This window comes from Pseudochaenichthys georgianus, chromosome 22, assembly GCF_902827115.2.
Source record: "Pseudochaenichthys georgianus chromosome 22, fPseGeo1.2, whole genome shotgun sequence".
In the NCBI taxonomy this organism is placed as follows: Eukaryota; Metazoa; Chordata; class Actinopteri; order Perciformes; family Channichthyidae; genus Pseudochaenichthys; species Pseudochaenichthys georgianus.
Window position 1 is genome coordinate 16,451,561 of NC_047524.1, and position 12,590 is coordinate 16,464,150.

General features: G+C 39.3%; 1 protein-coding gene and 1 long non-coding RNA gene across 2 annotated transcripts; both read right to left on the reverse strand.

Moving 5' to 3' along the window:
* Positions 1-14: 14 nt before the first annotated feature.
* On the reverse strand, positions 15-3,086 carry LOC117467385 (uncharacterized). The gene is made up of 3 exons (XR_004554381.2): positions 2,952-3,086; positions 2,700-2,816; positions 15-122 (listed from the first exon to the last, which is right to left on the reverse strand). It is a non-coding gene; the product is annotated as an uncharacterized lncRNA (long non-coding RNA).
* A 141-nt stretch (positions 3,087-3,227) lies between these two features.
* Positions 3,228-11,977, reverse strand: LOC117468016 (uncharacterized). Its single transcript, XM_034111966.2, has 14 exons — positions 11,865-11,977; positions 11,647-11,760; positions 11,156-11,419; positions 10,902-11,068; positions 10,042-10,187; positions 9,184-9,333; positions 8,792-8,893; positions 7,956-8,125; positions 7,687-7,803; positions 6,488-6,739; positions 6,227-6,390; positions 5,951-6,087; positions 4,351-4,491; positions 3,228-3,884 (listed from the first exon to the last, which is right to left on the reverse strand). The coding sequence occupies exons 1-14, from the start codon at positions 11,884-11,886 to the stop codon at positions 3,854-3,856; spliced, it is 1,977 nt and encodes a 658-aa protein (XP_033967857.1). The 5' UTR covers positions 11,887-11,977; the 3' UTR covers positions 3,228-3,853.
* Between the last annotated feature and the right edge of the window lie 613 nt (positions 11,978-12,590).

Genomic DNA, 12,590 nt, shown 5'->3' on the forward strand with positions numbered 1-12,590 from the left:
AAATCCATTTCAGTATATAATGGCATGGAGCTTGATACCAGATTTCAAAGGGGCTGCTTCTGGGATACATTGCAGCAAAGTCCCTGTCATCAATGCGTCTCCACTCTTCACCAATCCAGTAACTGAAACAAATAACAATTTTGTTGAACCAAATAAACTACTATGTCACGAAACACATTATTAATCACTTTTTCATTTGTCAGCTGATAGAGGTGTTATAGTGCTTTACCTGTTTTATCTTTTTATGCAGAATGTTGATTATTTTCTCAGAGCTAGTTAAATACATGGGACTGGGGTAGAGATGCAGCACACATCTAATTGACTCCATTGCTTCAGAAGTTTACATTACACCCACATACAATAAGTGCATTCTGCAATTTGTTTTTGGTTGACCAGAGACCGAAAATGTGTAGAATAACACATTATCTAAACGTAACGTTAGCTCCTTATGGTTCTGGCAATTTCATTGGATGCTGTTGGAATGTTTCAGACAAAGTGGATGTGGGTAATTCAAAGAAAGATATTCATTTTCTTTTAATCAAAGTTTAAGTGAAGTCATAAGTGTAATGTAGTGTCATTAAAGTCCTAAAGTACACTGAACAAAAATATAAATGCAACACTTTTGTTTTTGCTCCCATTTTTCATGAGATGAACTCAAAGATCTAAAACATTTTCTATATACACAAAATAACCATTTCTCTCAAATATTGTTCACAAATCTGAAAAAATCTGTGATAGTGAGCACTTCTCCTTTGCCGAGATAATCCATCCCACCTCACAGGTGTGGCATATCAAGATGCTGATTAGACAGCATGATTATTGCACAGGTGTGCCTTAGGCTGGCCACAATAAAAGGCCACTCTAAAATGTTCAGTTTTATCACACAGTACAATGCCACAGATGTCGCAAGTTTTGAGGGAGCGTGCAATTGGCATGCTGACAGCAGGAATGTCCCCCAGAGCTGTTGCCCGTGAATTGAATGTTCATTTCTCTACCATAAGCCGTCTCCAAAGGCGTTTCAGAGAATTTGGCCGTACATCCAACCGGCCTCACAACCGCAGACCACGTGTACCCACACCAGCCCAGGACCTCCACATCCAGCATGTTCACCTCCAAGATCGTCTGAGACCAGCCACTCGGACAGCTGCTGCAACAATCGGTTTGCATAACCAAAGAATCTCTGCACAAACTGTCAGAAACCGTCTCAGGGAAGCTCATCTGCATGCTCATCGTCCTCATCGGGTCTCGACCTGACTCCGGTTCGTCGTCGTAACCGACTTTGGTGGGCAAATGCTCACATTCGATGGCGTCTGGCACGTTGGAGAGGTGTTCTCTTCACGGATGAATCCCGGTTTTCACTGTTCAGGGCAGATGGCAGACAGCGTGTGTGGCGTCGTGTGGGTGAGCGGTTTTCTGATGTCAATGTTGTGAATCGAGTGGCCCATGGTGGTGGTGGGGTTATGGTATGGGCAGGCGTATGTTATGGACGACGAACACAGATGCATTTTATTGATGGCATTGTGAATGCACAGAGATACCGTGACGAGATCCTGAGGCCCATTGTTGTGCCATTCATCCACGACCATCACCTCATGTTGCAGCATGATAATGCACGGCCCCATGTTGCAAGGATCTGTACACAATTCCTGGAGGCTGAAAACATCCCAGTTCTTGCATGGCCAGCATACTCACCGGACATGTCACCCATTGAGCATGTTTGGGATGCTCTGGATCGGCGTATACGACAGCGTGTTCCAGTTCCTGCCAATATCCAGCAACTTGGCACAGCCATTGAAGAGGAGTGGACCAACATTCCACAGGCCACAATCAACAACCTGATCAACTCTATGCGAAGGAGATGTGTTGCACTGCGTGAGGCAAATGGTGGTTACACCAGATACTGACTGATTTTTGGACCCCCCCAATAAAGCAAAACTGCACGTTTCAGAGTGGCCTTTTATTGTGGCCAGCCTAAGGCACACCTGTGCAATAATCATGCTGTCTAATCAGCATCTTGATATGCCACACCTGTGAGGTGGGATGGATTATCTCGGCAAAGGAGAAGTGCTCACTATCACAGATCTTTTCAGATTTGTGAACAATATTTGAGAGAAATGGTTATTTTGTGTATATAGAAAATGTTTTAGATCTTTGAGTTCATCTCATGAAAAATGGGAGCAAGAACAAAAGTGTTGCATTTGTATTTTTATTCAGTGTAATTTGTGAATTTAGATCTTTCTTGTTTATTAATGTTACCCTGTGGTCAGTCTTGTTCCATCCAATTAATTAATTTCCATATCCCTTCCACCTCAATATCTCTCGACCCGAGTTCATCCTTTGTTATCAATTTAGATATTGCCAGCTGCCAATGGAAAGGTTTTTTACAGTGTACTTAATGCCTGAGCTTGCACTTTTTTATTGTTGTTGTTTTTAAAAAGGGTTTTATGTCTTGTAATTGCATTGTTGAGGAACCTGTGACCCTAGTTTTTAATTAATTACATACAACACCATAGTTGTGTATATGATATGTCAATAAACCTTTAATATATTTTAATTTAATAATGCACCAGAAATAGTACTATATTACATTATATAATGGGCCATTCTGCATATTAGGTGTTGTTTACTTTTGGTACTTTGAGAATATTTTTTATGTTATAATTTTTGTGCTGCAAGATGGTGGGATAATAATGACTTACAATAGACTCCCAGGCCAATGTCCACTGCTAGTAGAATGACAGCAAGCACTGCAAGGCTTACTGAAAGCCATTTGTAATGTTTAAAACTGGATTCAGGTCTCAGCACATACATGGACACTGCACAGAAGTGATGGACCAATAGCAAAGACAAGAAAATGATACAATATAGCAAAATAATAAACTGTATATTTTTGAATATGGTACCAGTATCAAAGTACAGATTACAGTTTATTTTAGACGTGGGACGTTTACCTTGTTCTTGGTTTGAATAGAGAGTGAGCTCATCTCCACTGATGTCCTCTTGGTGGATCAGTTTGTTATAAGAACCATCAAATGTACCTGCATTTTCTGTGTCCATTTTAACTATGAGGATGTAAGCAGTCTTAGTCTGACGTGACTGTTCAGAAAGGACTATTTGTCAGGACCTTGCCCTGTGGTGTGTGTGTGTTTGTGTGCGTGTGTTTGCTTTACCTCCATTACAAACAGAAAATTAAGTTCATTTGTTAAACATTTACAGGAGGATGCACGTAATTTGAAGAGTAGTTTAATTTTATGATCACAAAATTATTTATGTATACAAACATTTGGAAAAGCAGGACAAAGTATTTTTGGATTCCTTTAGGTGTCACTTTTATTACATTAAAACAGCAATTACAGAATACTAGCTCAGCACAGTTTAAGAAGAATAGTAATGTATCAAGCTGCAGTTTATTTAGGACATATAGTACATGATTTGTCCAGTTATTGTGATTTCCACTTTTTTAAAGGTTTTAAGTTTAACTTTGCTCCATTTCACATATACAGCTTAACAGAAGGTTCAAGGCAGTATCCAATAAACCATTTCCCCCTGATATCAGCACATTATTAAGAATCTGCACAGTTCCCACTCTGAGGTCCCTAACTGTTATAATGTCCATTTCTCCAGTAGGCTACTTTTAAGAAGTCTAGAATTTAGTTTTACCAGTGAGTCATGATACTGTCACAAAACTTAAGAAATCAATAGAAAAGCAGTCTGTGAGATGCTTGCTTACACTGTTTCCCCCTCGGTTACATTGTTAACCTGGACCCATGTTCCCGCCGTCGCTACATCACTCAGGCCAATCCAAAATCCGTTCTGCCACCACATACCACCGCCTCTCAGTTTCGGGACGTTGTCAATCATGAGTTGCTGTGATACTACTGTCACTGGAGTTAAATTGCACATTTCAAGTTTGTCAGTTAGTATTATGTACTATATGATCATTTAGACAGAAAATCCCAATGACAACAGCAGCCATCAGCAGTACTGCATTTAGCATTCCCAGGCTGATTATAACCAGACGGTGGTGTGTAAACGCAGTTCCACTGCCCTGTGTAAACAGAACTTGATCATGTTCTTTTGAGTGAAAACCTTGATATTGGCTTATGTTAAAACCTAAAATAAAAGTTAGAAAAAATTGGTTCCTACCTTTTAAGAGGTTACAGAAAATATAGGTAGATGGATAGGATTGAAGAAATTAAATAATCACAGTTTTAGAAAGAACATTACAAGTTATATTTAACAATGCTTTAAAATATTTTTGAAGAAATATTTAAGTCCCTTGAATGTATTAATGAACTATTAATTAAATAAGGAAATGCAATTAAATTAAAATCAGATTAAACCTCCGACCTTGGTGTCATTTGGCAAATCCATTTCAGTAAATGATGGCATGGAGCATCATTCCAGGCTTTAAAGGGGTTGCCTCTGGGATATGTTGCTGCACAGTCCTCATCACCACTGTAGTCGTTCGGCTCTCCATCATTCCAGTAACTGAAACAAATAACAATTTGAAACACATTGTTAATCACTTTTTCATTTTAAAGGATGATATCACAGATGGATTATAGCCACAGCTGTAAGTATGTGAAAGTGGTATCACAACAACTCCAAAAAACACAATTTGACTACAATGAGTCATCTGTTGCACTTTTAGTATGAACCTGCATGGGTAGGAAAATAGTTTCTGTTTTGATTCTTAAAAAAGTCATAATGTGCTCTTCACCTTTTTCCACCTACACTTTGTGCATTCTGCAATTTGTTTTTTGTTGACCAGGGCGCATTATTTGTAGAATACCAAATTATCTTTAACGTAATGTAAGCTCCTTATGGTTCTCTCTGGTCATTTGATTGGATGCTGTTGTAATGCTTCAGACAAAGTGAATGTGGGTAATTAAAAGAAAGGTATTCATCTTCTTTGAATCAAAGTTCAAGTGAAGTCATACTGTAAGTGTTAATAAAGTCCTGTTGAGTCAAACGGCCCGTCCACACAGCGGCGTGCGCTGACGCTTGCCGTCTGAAACTCGACCAACAACCAATCACATGAATCTCCCGCCCCTGACACACAAGCAGCGGTTTAATTGGCTAGAGCTTGTACTGGCATATGATTCGATTGGCTGACGCTTCTGCCGAGGCGTCAAAAGTTGAACATTGCTCAACTTTTGCAGCGAGCCACGCCAGCTACGCTCCGCGTCGCTTCCCACGATGCATTTCGGCTAAAAGTGACGTCACCCCATTCAAAGTGAATGGTGAAGCGTCAACGCACGCCGCTGTGTGGACGGGCCGTAACGGTACGTCCACACAGCAGCTTTTCAAAAATCTTGGAGCTGGGCGTGTCTGAAAGCTTGGGGATTTTTTGCGAGCAATGCGACCAACAACCAATCACATGAATCTCCCGCCCCCGACATACAAAGCAAAAAACCCCGGGGATTTTATGCGAGCAATATATATATATATAAACTCCCCAAACAGGCGAAAACCTACCAGTTTCACCCACTGTCTCTGCCACCTCCCTCCATGCCTGGTTCCTTCGGTTTGTATCCCGTTAATAGTTCTGGTCGTAAAGAACCGGGTGATTTTCTACCGTAATTTCTCGTTTGGAATATGAGGAAATTAACTGCGGTCTGGTTCTCCCTGCTTACACGCGGTTTGATTGGCTAGCGCTTCTACTGTCAGATTTGCATAAACGTGTTTGATTGGCTGACGCTTCCAGCTCAGCTTCAAAAGTTGAACAATGCTCAACTTTTGAATCCTGGAAATCCTGGAAATCTTCGCTTCGCTCCCCCACAATGCAGTTCGGCGAAAAGCGAGGCAAAGTGACGTCATCCCCATTCAAAGTGAATGGGCAGAGAAGCTTTGGAAGCGGTGGAAGATTCGTCTAAAGCTGCTGTGTGGACGTACCGGAAAGCAATCACATTCGTGAATTTAGATCTTTCTTGTATGTTAATGTTACCCTGTGGTCAGTCTTGTTCCATCAATCCATTTCCATATCCCTTCCTCCTCGATGTCTCTCAATCCGATCCAGAAGCCACTTCGGACTATGGGTCGAGAGGGGACTCGATAATTTGTTATCAATTCAGTTATTGCCAGCTGCCAATGGAAATGTACACAAACAAACATGTACATTACATTCATTTATCTTGTTGGTTTCTGTGTGACACCAAGCATATTTACTGCTCAGAAATTAAATGTGAAGCCTTATAAAGAGAATTACAAATACTAGTCTTACGTGTTTCTCTCTGCTGTCGATCACTGCCAAGTCACCTCCTTGGTTTATACAGAACTGTCTGGCTTCCTGCCATGACCTTGGTGAAAAAACATCAGAGAAAGCGAAGTAGTAACACACTGAGTACATGAAGGTCCATCCTGGTAGACAGTGTCTGCAGCCCTCTTCTGTTGCCAAATATAAAGGAAAACATAATGTGTTGTTGGTTTGGTTGGGTCAAAATAATTGTTGTTAACACAATCATATGGAAAAAAAAGCCCTCACTAATCATTGGGATGTGGGATTTCAAAGCTGCTATTTCCATTAGAATGTTGTCACTCAGTTTAAGGTAGTCCATTCTTCCGCTTTTCTGGTGATCAATCTCCCACTTGGTAATTTGCTGCTCCCTTATCTCTCTGGCCAACTGTTTCTTGGCTTCGTCCCTGTGCCAGATCGCAGCGTCGTAAGCAGCCTGCAGTTTGGCCACCTCAGCACTGATGTCCATTATGGTATCCTGTCCATCGGTAAATTTACCATCTGTAAGTGGTCAAGACTTAGTGTTACTGAAGAAATCATGTTTCCTTAAATCGCAACACTTTTTACAGTAGGCTACTGGCCAACAGTAGAAAATACAAGCAGGAAAATGGTGAAATTAATTAATATATTTAAACAGGTATTCAAAACATTTGTATAAGTACATTGCCATACGTGAGTTATTTCTTAGTGTTTTGTTGTTGAGGTTTGTCAAGAGTTACATTTAAATGTACATCTATACAGAAAGTTTAACTTATAGTATGTTATCGTATAAGCATGTTTGTTACGTTGCAATGCAAGCTTTCATACAGCATTCATTATTGGTCTGTGAGCACTGACAGGAAACAACACTATTATGTTCCTACCAACACATATAGTATAATTACCTATCTCCATCAACTCCTTAGGAAAATATCTAGCTAGCTCTTAAGCTAAATGCTACTGTACAAGCTAGCTAGGCGTTAATTTAGCTTCCTAATGAACAGTGGGTTTATCAGAACACCAACTGTTGCTTCCTTTGGAAAATGTGCTGATGAGTGGTGATCAAAAACAGTCAAACTTTGAATAGCTTTAACTCTAGTGTTAACTTCAATTTTTCTACTTGAAAATGAACTTTGCTCTCTAGAGTAGGCTGACACATTGGTTTTAAAAATAGTTAAATACCAGTGGGGCTGCAACATTTATCTCAAGTACTGTATGTAGGCTACAGTACCTTACATTAAAGTTACTTGAATATTTCCATTTTATCCTAATTTATACTTATACTTCATTACTTTTTTAATGCATATGCTGTACCTTTTGCTCGACTATATTTGATACCCTTATACATGAACTAATAAAAGCGTCAGCTAAATGCAATACATAAAATTAGAGCCTCTTTCAGGCTGCAAAAATATAGTACAATGCCACAATGCTTTGTGCTGCAAGATGGTGGGATAATAACGACTTACAATAGACTCCCAGGCCAATGTCCACTGCTAGTAGAATGACAGCAAGCACTGCAAGGCTTACTGTAAGCCGTTTGTAATGTTTAAAACTGGATTCAGGTCTCAGCACAGACATGGACACTGCACAGAAGTGATGGACCAATAGCAAAGACAAGAAAATGACACAATATAACAGCAGGTCAATATAGCAAAAATAATAAACTGTATATTTTTGAATATGGTACCAGTATCAAAGTACAGATTACAGTTTATTTTAGACGTGGGACGTTTACCTTGTTCTTGTTCTTGGTTTGAATAGAGAGTGAGCTCATCTCCACTGATGTCCTCTTGGTGGATCAGTTTGTTATAAGAACCATCAAATGTACCTGCAATTTCTGTGTCCATTTTAACTATGAGGATGTAAGCAGTCTTAGTCTGACGTGACTGTTCAGAAAGGACTATTTGTCAGGACCTTGCCCTGTGTGTGTGTGTGTGTGTGTGTGTGTGTGTGTGTGTGTGTGTGTGTGTGTGTGTGTGTGTGTGTGTGTGTGTGTGTGTGTGTGTGTGTGTGTGTGTGTGTGTGTGTGTGTGTGTGTGTGTGTGTGTGTGTGTGTGTGTGTGTGTGTGTGTGTGTGTGTGTGTGTGTGTGTGTGTGTGTGTGTGTGTGTGTGTGTGTGTGTGTGTTAACATCATTACAAACAGAACATCTAGTTCATTTGTTAAACATTTACAGGGGGATGCTTGAATTTGAAGAGCTGTGTCATTTTCTGATCACAAAATCAGTTATGTAAACAAAAATTCATGCATTCTTTTATTTATTTAGTTGGCACTTTTATTACACTAAGTTTACTTTCACTAAATAATTATTCATCCGCTGAAGGACAGTAACAGCATACTAAATTATCACAGTTTAAGAAGAAAAGTCCAATGTATTAAACAGTTTATTTGAAAGATATTTCAAAGACATACATGATTTGTCCAGTATTTGTGATTTCCACTTTTTGAGGGGTTTTATGTTTAACTTTGCTCCATCTTACATTTACACATGTCGGACAAAGAAATAGTTAGACATTTTGACAATACTGTAGCGACCCTTTATAGGATGCTGAGGGTGTCACTCAGGCATCACCCGTCTCTCTGCCAATCATAGCTGCACAGTGATTCTGGTTGAGGTGCGGGCCTGTGGTTGGGGGAGCAGACGGGGGAGGGCGGGGAAGTTGTGACGTAGACACTGATATATATATGGGTGTGAGTTAGAGTTAGTGTGAGGTTGAACCCACAAGCTGTACATGAACTTGTGATCATCTGAGAAATAAAAAGAGTTATTAAAGCCTAATAACTTGAAGCCTGTTTCCGACTCCCTTTGTGATCGTATTATATTACCAATAGAGGTAGATAAGTTAAAAGATACCATTCTCATAACTGTTTGATACGAATGAAGCTACAACCAAGACTGATGTGACTGTTATCAACTGCATTGAAGAACAATTGTTAATATTTCCATGGTTATTTTCTTTTCACATCTTGGGCTCCATTTCGCATAACCATTCCCTTTGTACTTCGCAGGGATCATCAAAGAATGTTTTCCTTGGGTTTTTTAGGTTAATAAATGCGACACAACGCTGTTCCTCTGTTCCTCCGGAGCTGGTGGGCTCATCTATTATCCAGTACCTAAAGAAAAATCCAAGTTATGCTTAAGAATACATTTAATAATAAAATACACTATTAAAAAATGTATTGTGTCCACTTTTTTAATCACATACAATTGAACATTTATTTTAAATTGTACTTATTTCAGACTCAATGCAGCGTGAGAAAAGCAGCATGTGGTCATGGCAAGCTAAAATGCCCCACAGATTGATACAAAAAGTGTATTATTAACATAAGGGCAATCAACCCACACTCTAAGGAAATACTTTAGTCTCTTGATTTTCTTAATAGTAAGTTAATAAAGCGAGCCATTACATAAATTACTGTTGAATCTGTACATGCCATACAGTCTATGGTAAAAACAACAGCACAGTATCTTATCTAAACTGTTAAGGTCATGTATTCAATAAAAACAGAACAAGTGCAATGAAGTATGAAAAGTATAGGTAGCCGCAGGCTTTAAACAGACTTGATAATGCTAACGACTGATTTTCTTGTGTTTTTATGATGAACTGTACACTAGTCTGCTACTCCTCTACCATATGAACACCCACACAAGATTTGACTACGGTTAGGGTGCCAATTTTGTATTTGTCATCTATATATTCACTGAACATGAGAGTGGTATCGATCTTCTAATCTAACTCTCAACAAGAAAGTGAATTAGTGTATTTTCTAAAATGTGAAATGATTCTAGTAATACTGCAAAGTAAGTCTTAAAGCTCTTACCCTGGATTCTGCAGAGGCACATTGTTTACCCAAACCCATTGGCCCTCTGTTTGAATATCCGTAAGGCCGATCCAAAACCCCCCCTGCGTGCTCCACCACGGTCGAATCCTGGGATCCATTTTAGGTAGGAACTCAAAAAGATTAAGCTAGACAAACAGAGATTACAAAATCAAAATGGGTTAATCACAGGTATATCTGTAATGTATTTATTAGCAGTGCAGGCCTAAGTAGCGACTGATTCATCATCGCAATTTTATGTAGGCCTAGTTCCTAGGATTTGTTCACTGAGTGAAGCTTGGAGCCTCCACCCACGTCTCCTCCCAATGACACCATTGCTATTTTAACCTAGCTTTAAACTTACCTCATGAATGTCAATGGGAATTTGTCCACAGCAGTAAGGGCCTTTACAGCCTTTCCAATGTGAGGTGCAAGTCGTTATGAGTCCTCTGCGCTTCAGGTTAACCGTTCTAACCTTTACACCACTCTCCTCTTTATTAAAATGGCTATGGTGTCTGTTTGTGGTCATGCTAGATCATCATGCACATGCTGAGGCTTTGGTGAGTAACTTGAGCCAGACCAAATTAAACCCAGCTGGAGCGTTTGTTCATTTTATTTCAGGCATTTTGGTTGAGCCCTGGTAGTTTTGGCTATGATGCTTTAATTATCAGAATTTACTTCAGATAAAACCTACTACTAGAATTATTAACTTCCTCCATGTTTCGACAGCAGGTACAAGTTGAATGTGTTGGCAAGCAAGCTAGAATACTGAGCCACACCACAATACAGTACAGTGCTACCTTACAGTATGTCCACGAATCATCAAAATAACACCCTTTTTATCATATTCATATTGGACTCACCTGCTCCTCCAAGCTATTAATCACAGCCAGATCGGCCCCACGCCTGATACAGTCCGATCGGCTATCCTGCCAGTTTTGCCTGCCAGGATTGGAGGCTGATTTACCATGGAAGTAGCACGATGTGTTGAGTAAAAGCCATCCTGACTGGCATCGTCCACAACTTTCTCCTGTTAAAAGATGAAAATGAGTTGAAATCCAAACAAAAGGAAAACATTTGATTCCAAATTCAAAAAATGTATGCAATAGCTTCTCACGTATATCAGATGAATTGGACTTCAGTGTAGCTCTCTCCACTTTCAGTACTTCATAACTCCTCTGAATGCTGTCGATGAGGGTCTTGTTCAACCCTAACAGCAGTTTTAGTTGCTGGTGTTCCCTTAGCTCTTTCTCTACTGCTTGCTCTGCCTCTTTTTGAGCTTTGACTGCTTCAGTCTGCATTATTTGAAGTTGCTTCACCTCTATGATGAGCCCTTGTGCTGTTATTTGGTCTGGAGCAGATTCCTCACTGACTTTGCCACCTGCGACGAGCGAAAGAAAGGACACCTTTTTGATTAATCTTATAGGCAATTGTCAAAAATAAGTTCAATTTTTTTCTATATTTACCAAGTTATAGCATTGGGTAAGAAAGTGTAAATGTAGTTAAGGATCTAAGTTGAAAAGCATGTCCACAGCCTAGTTAATGAATTGTTACAGTACTCAGGATAGTATAGATATACACCACATTACTTGGATCAGATGTACTCACAGTAAATCCCAATAACAATAGCAGTCAGAATCAGAATGGCATTCAGCAGACCTAAAAACCCGATAACCAGTGGATACAGTGGCAGACTTCTGGACCCAACTGTGACCATAGGTCCTGAAAAACATATGTTGATTTGAGCTCGGAGGGAAAAACAGACAATAATACAGCATGTTTTCTAAAGATGTATTGTGAGGACCAATTAAATAAAGCAAGCCTACCATTGTTTTCCTGTTTTGCCATAATTTGAAATCGTGAATCATGAACATTCCTCTGGTCTTCAGGTTTTAACTCAACTGCCCAGGCATGTTACTTTTATCTGTGTGAGGAAATTGCTCTGTCAATATTACAAAACTGTGTGGGTGCAAGTGTGCGCTTGAATCCCTTTTACCCTCTCTCTGTAATGTGAAAGTGATCTGAAGGTTTTTTTCTCTCTTATTTAAGATTTGTATGGGAAGGCCACATAAAGTTACATTTATAACTTCTTATAATATAAAAATAAATTCATTGTATGTAATGTATTTACTGCAGAGTGCTCCGGTGACCTCTAATGTGCCGCCCACAGGGCAAAGATTGAATCAAATGGGTGGTTGGTGATGTGATTGTACCGTAAGTCTAACAGTCTGCTAGTTGGTTGTAGAAAACAGTAAAACTGATTATTTGTAACATAGGGAAAATTGCCATGATACACGCTGAAGAAGTGACACCTACCCTTTTATACAAAGATAATGTATTTTATTTTAGGCTATCTGATATACATTATATTTTTTAAATAAATAACTACAATATTGTAATATGATATGATTTTTGTATGAATGGGATACCTTGTGGCTCTTATTTTCCAAGTAATTAATTTGGTAGATTATAACAACATTTACATTTCTGTCCATTGACAGGTCGTATTTAGATTTTATTCCAGAAAATGTACTATAGCCTACAATTACACA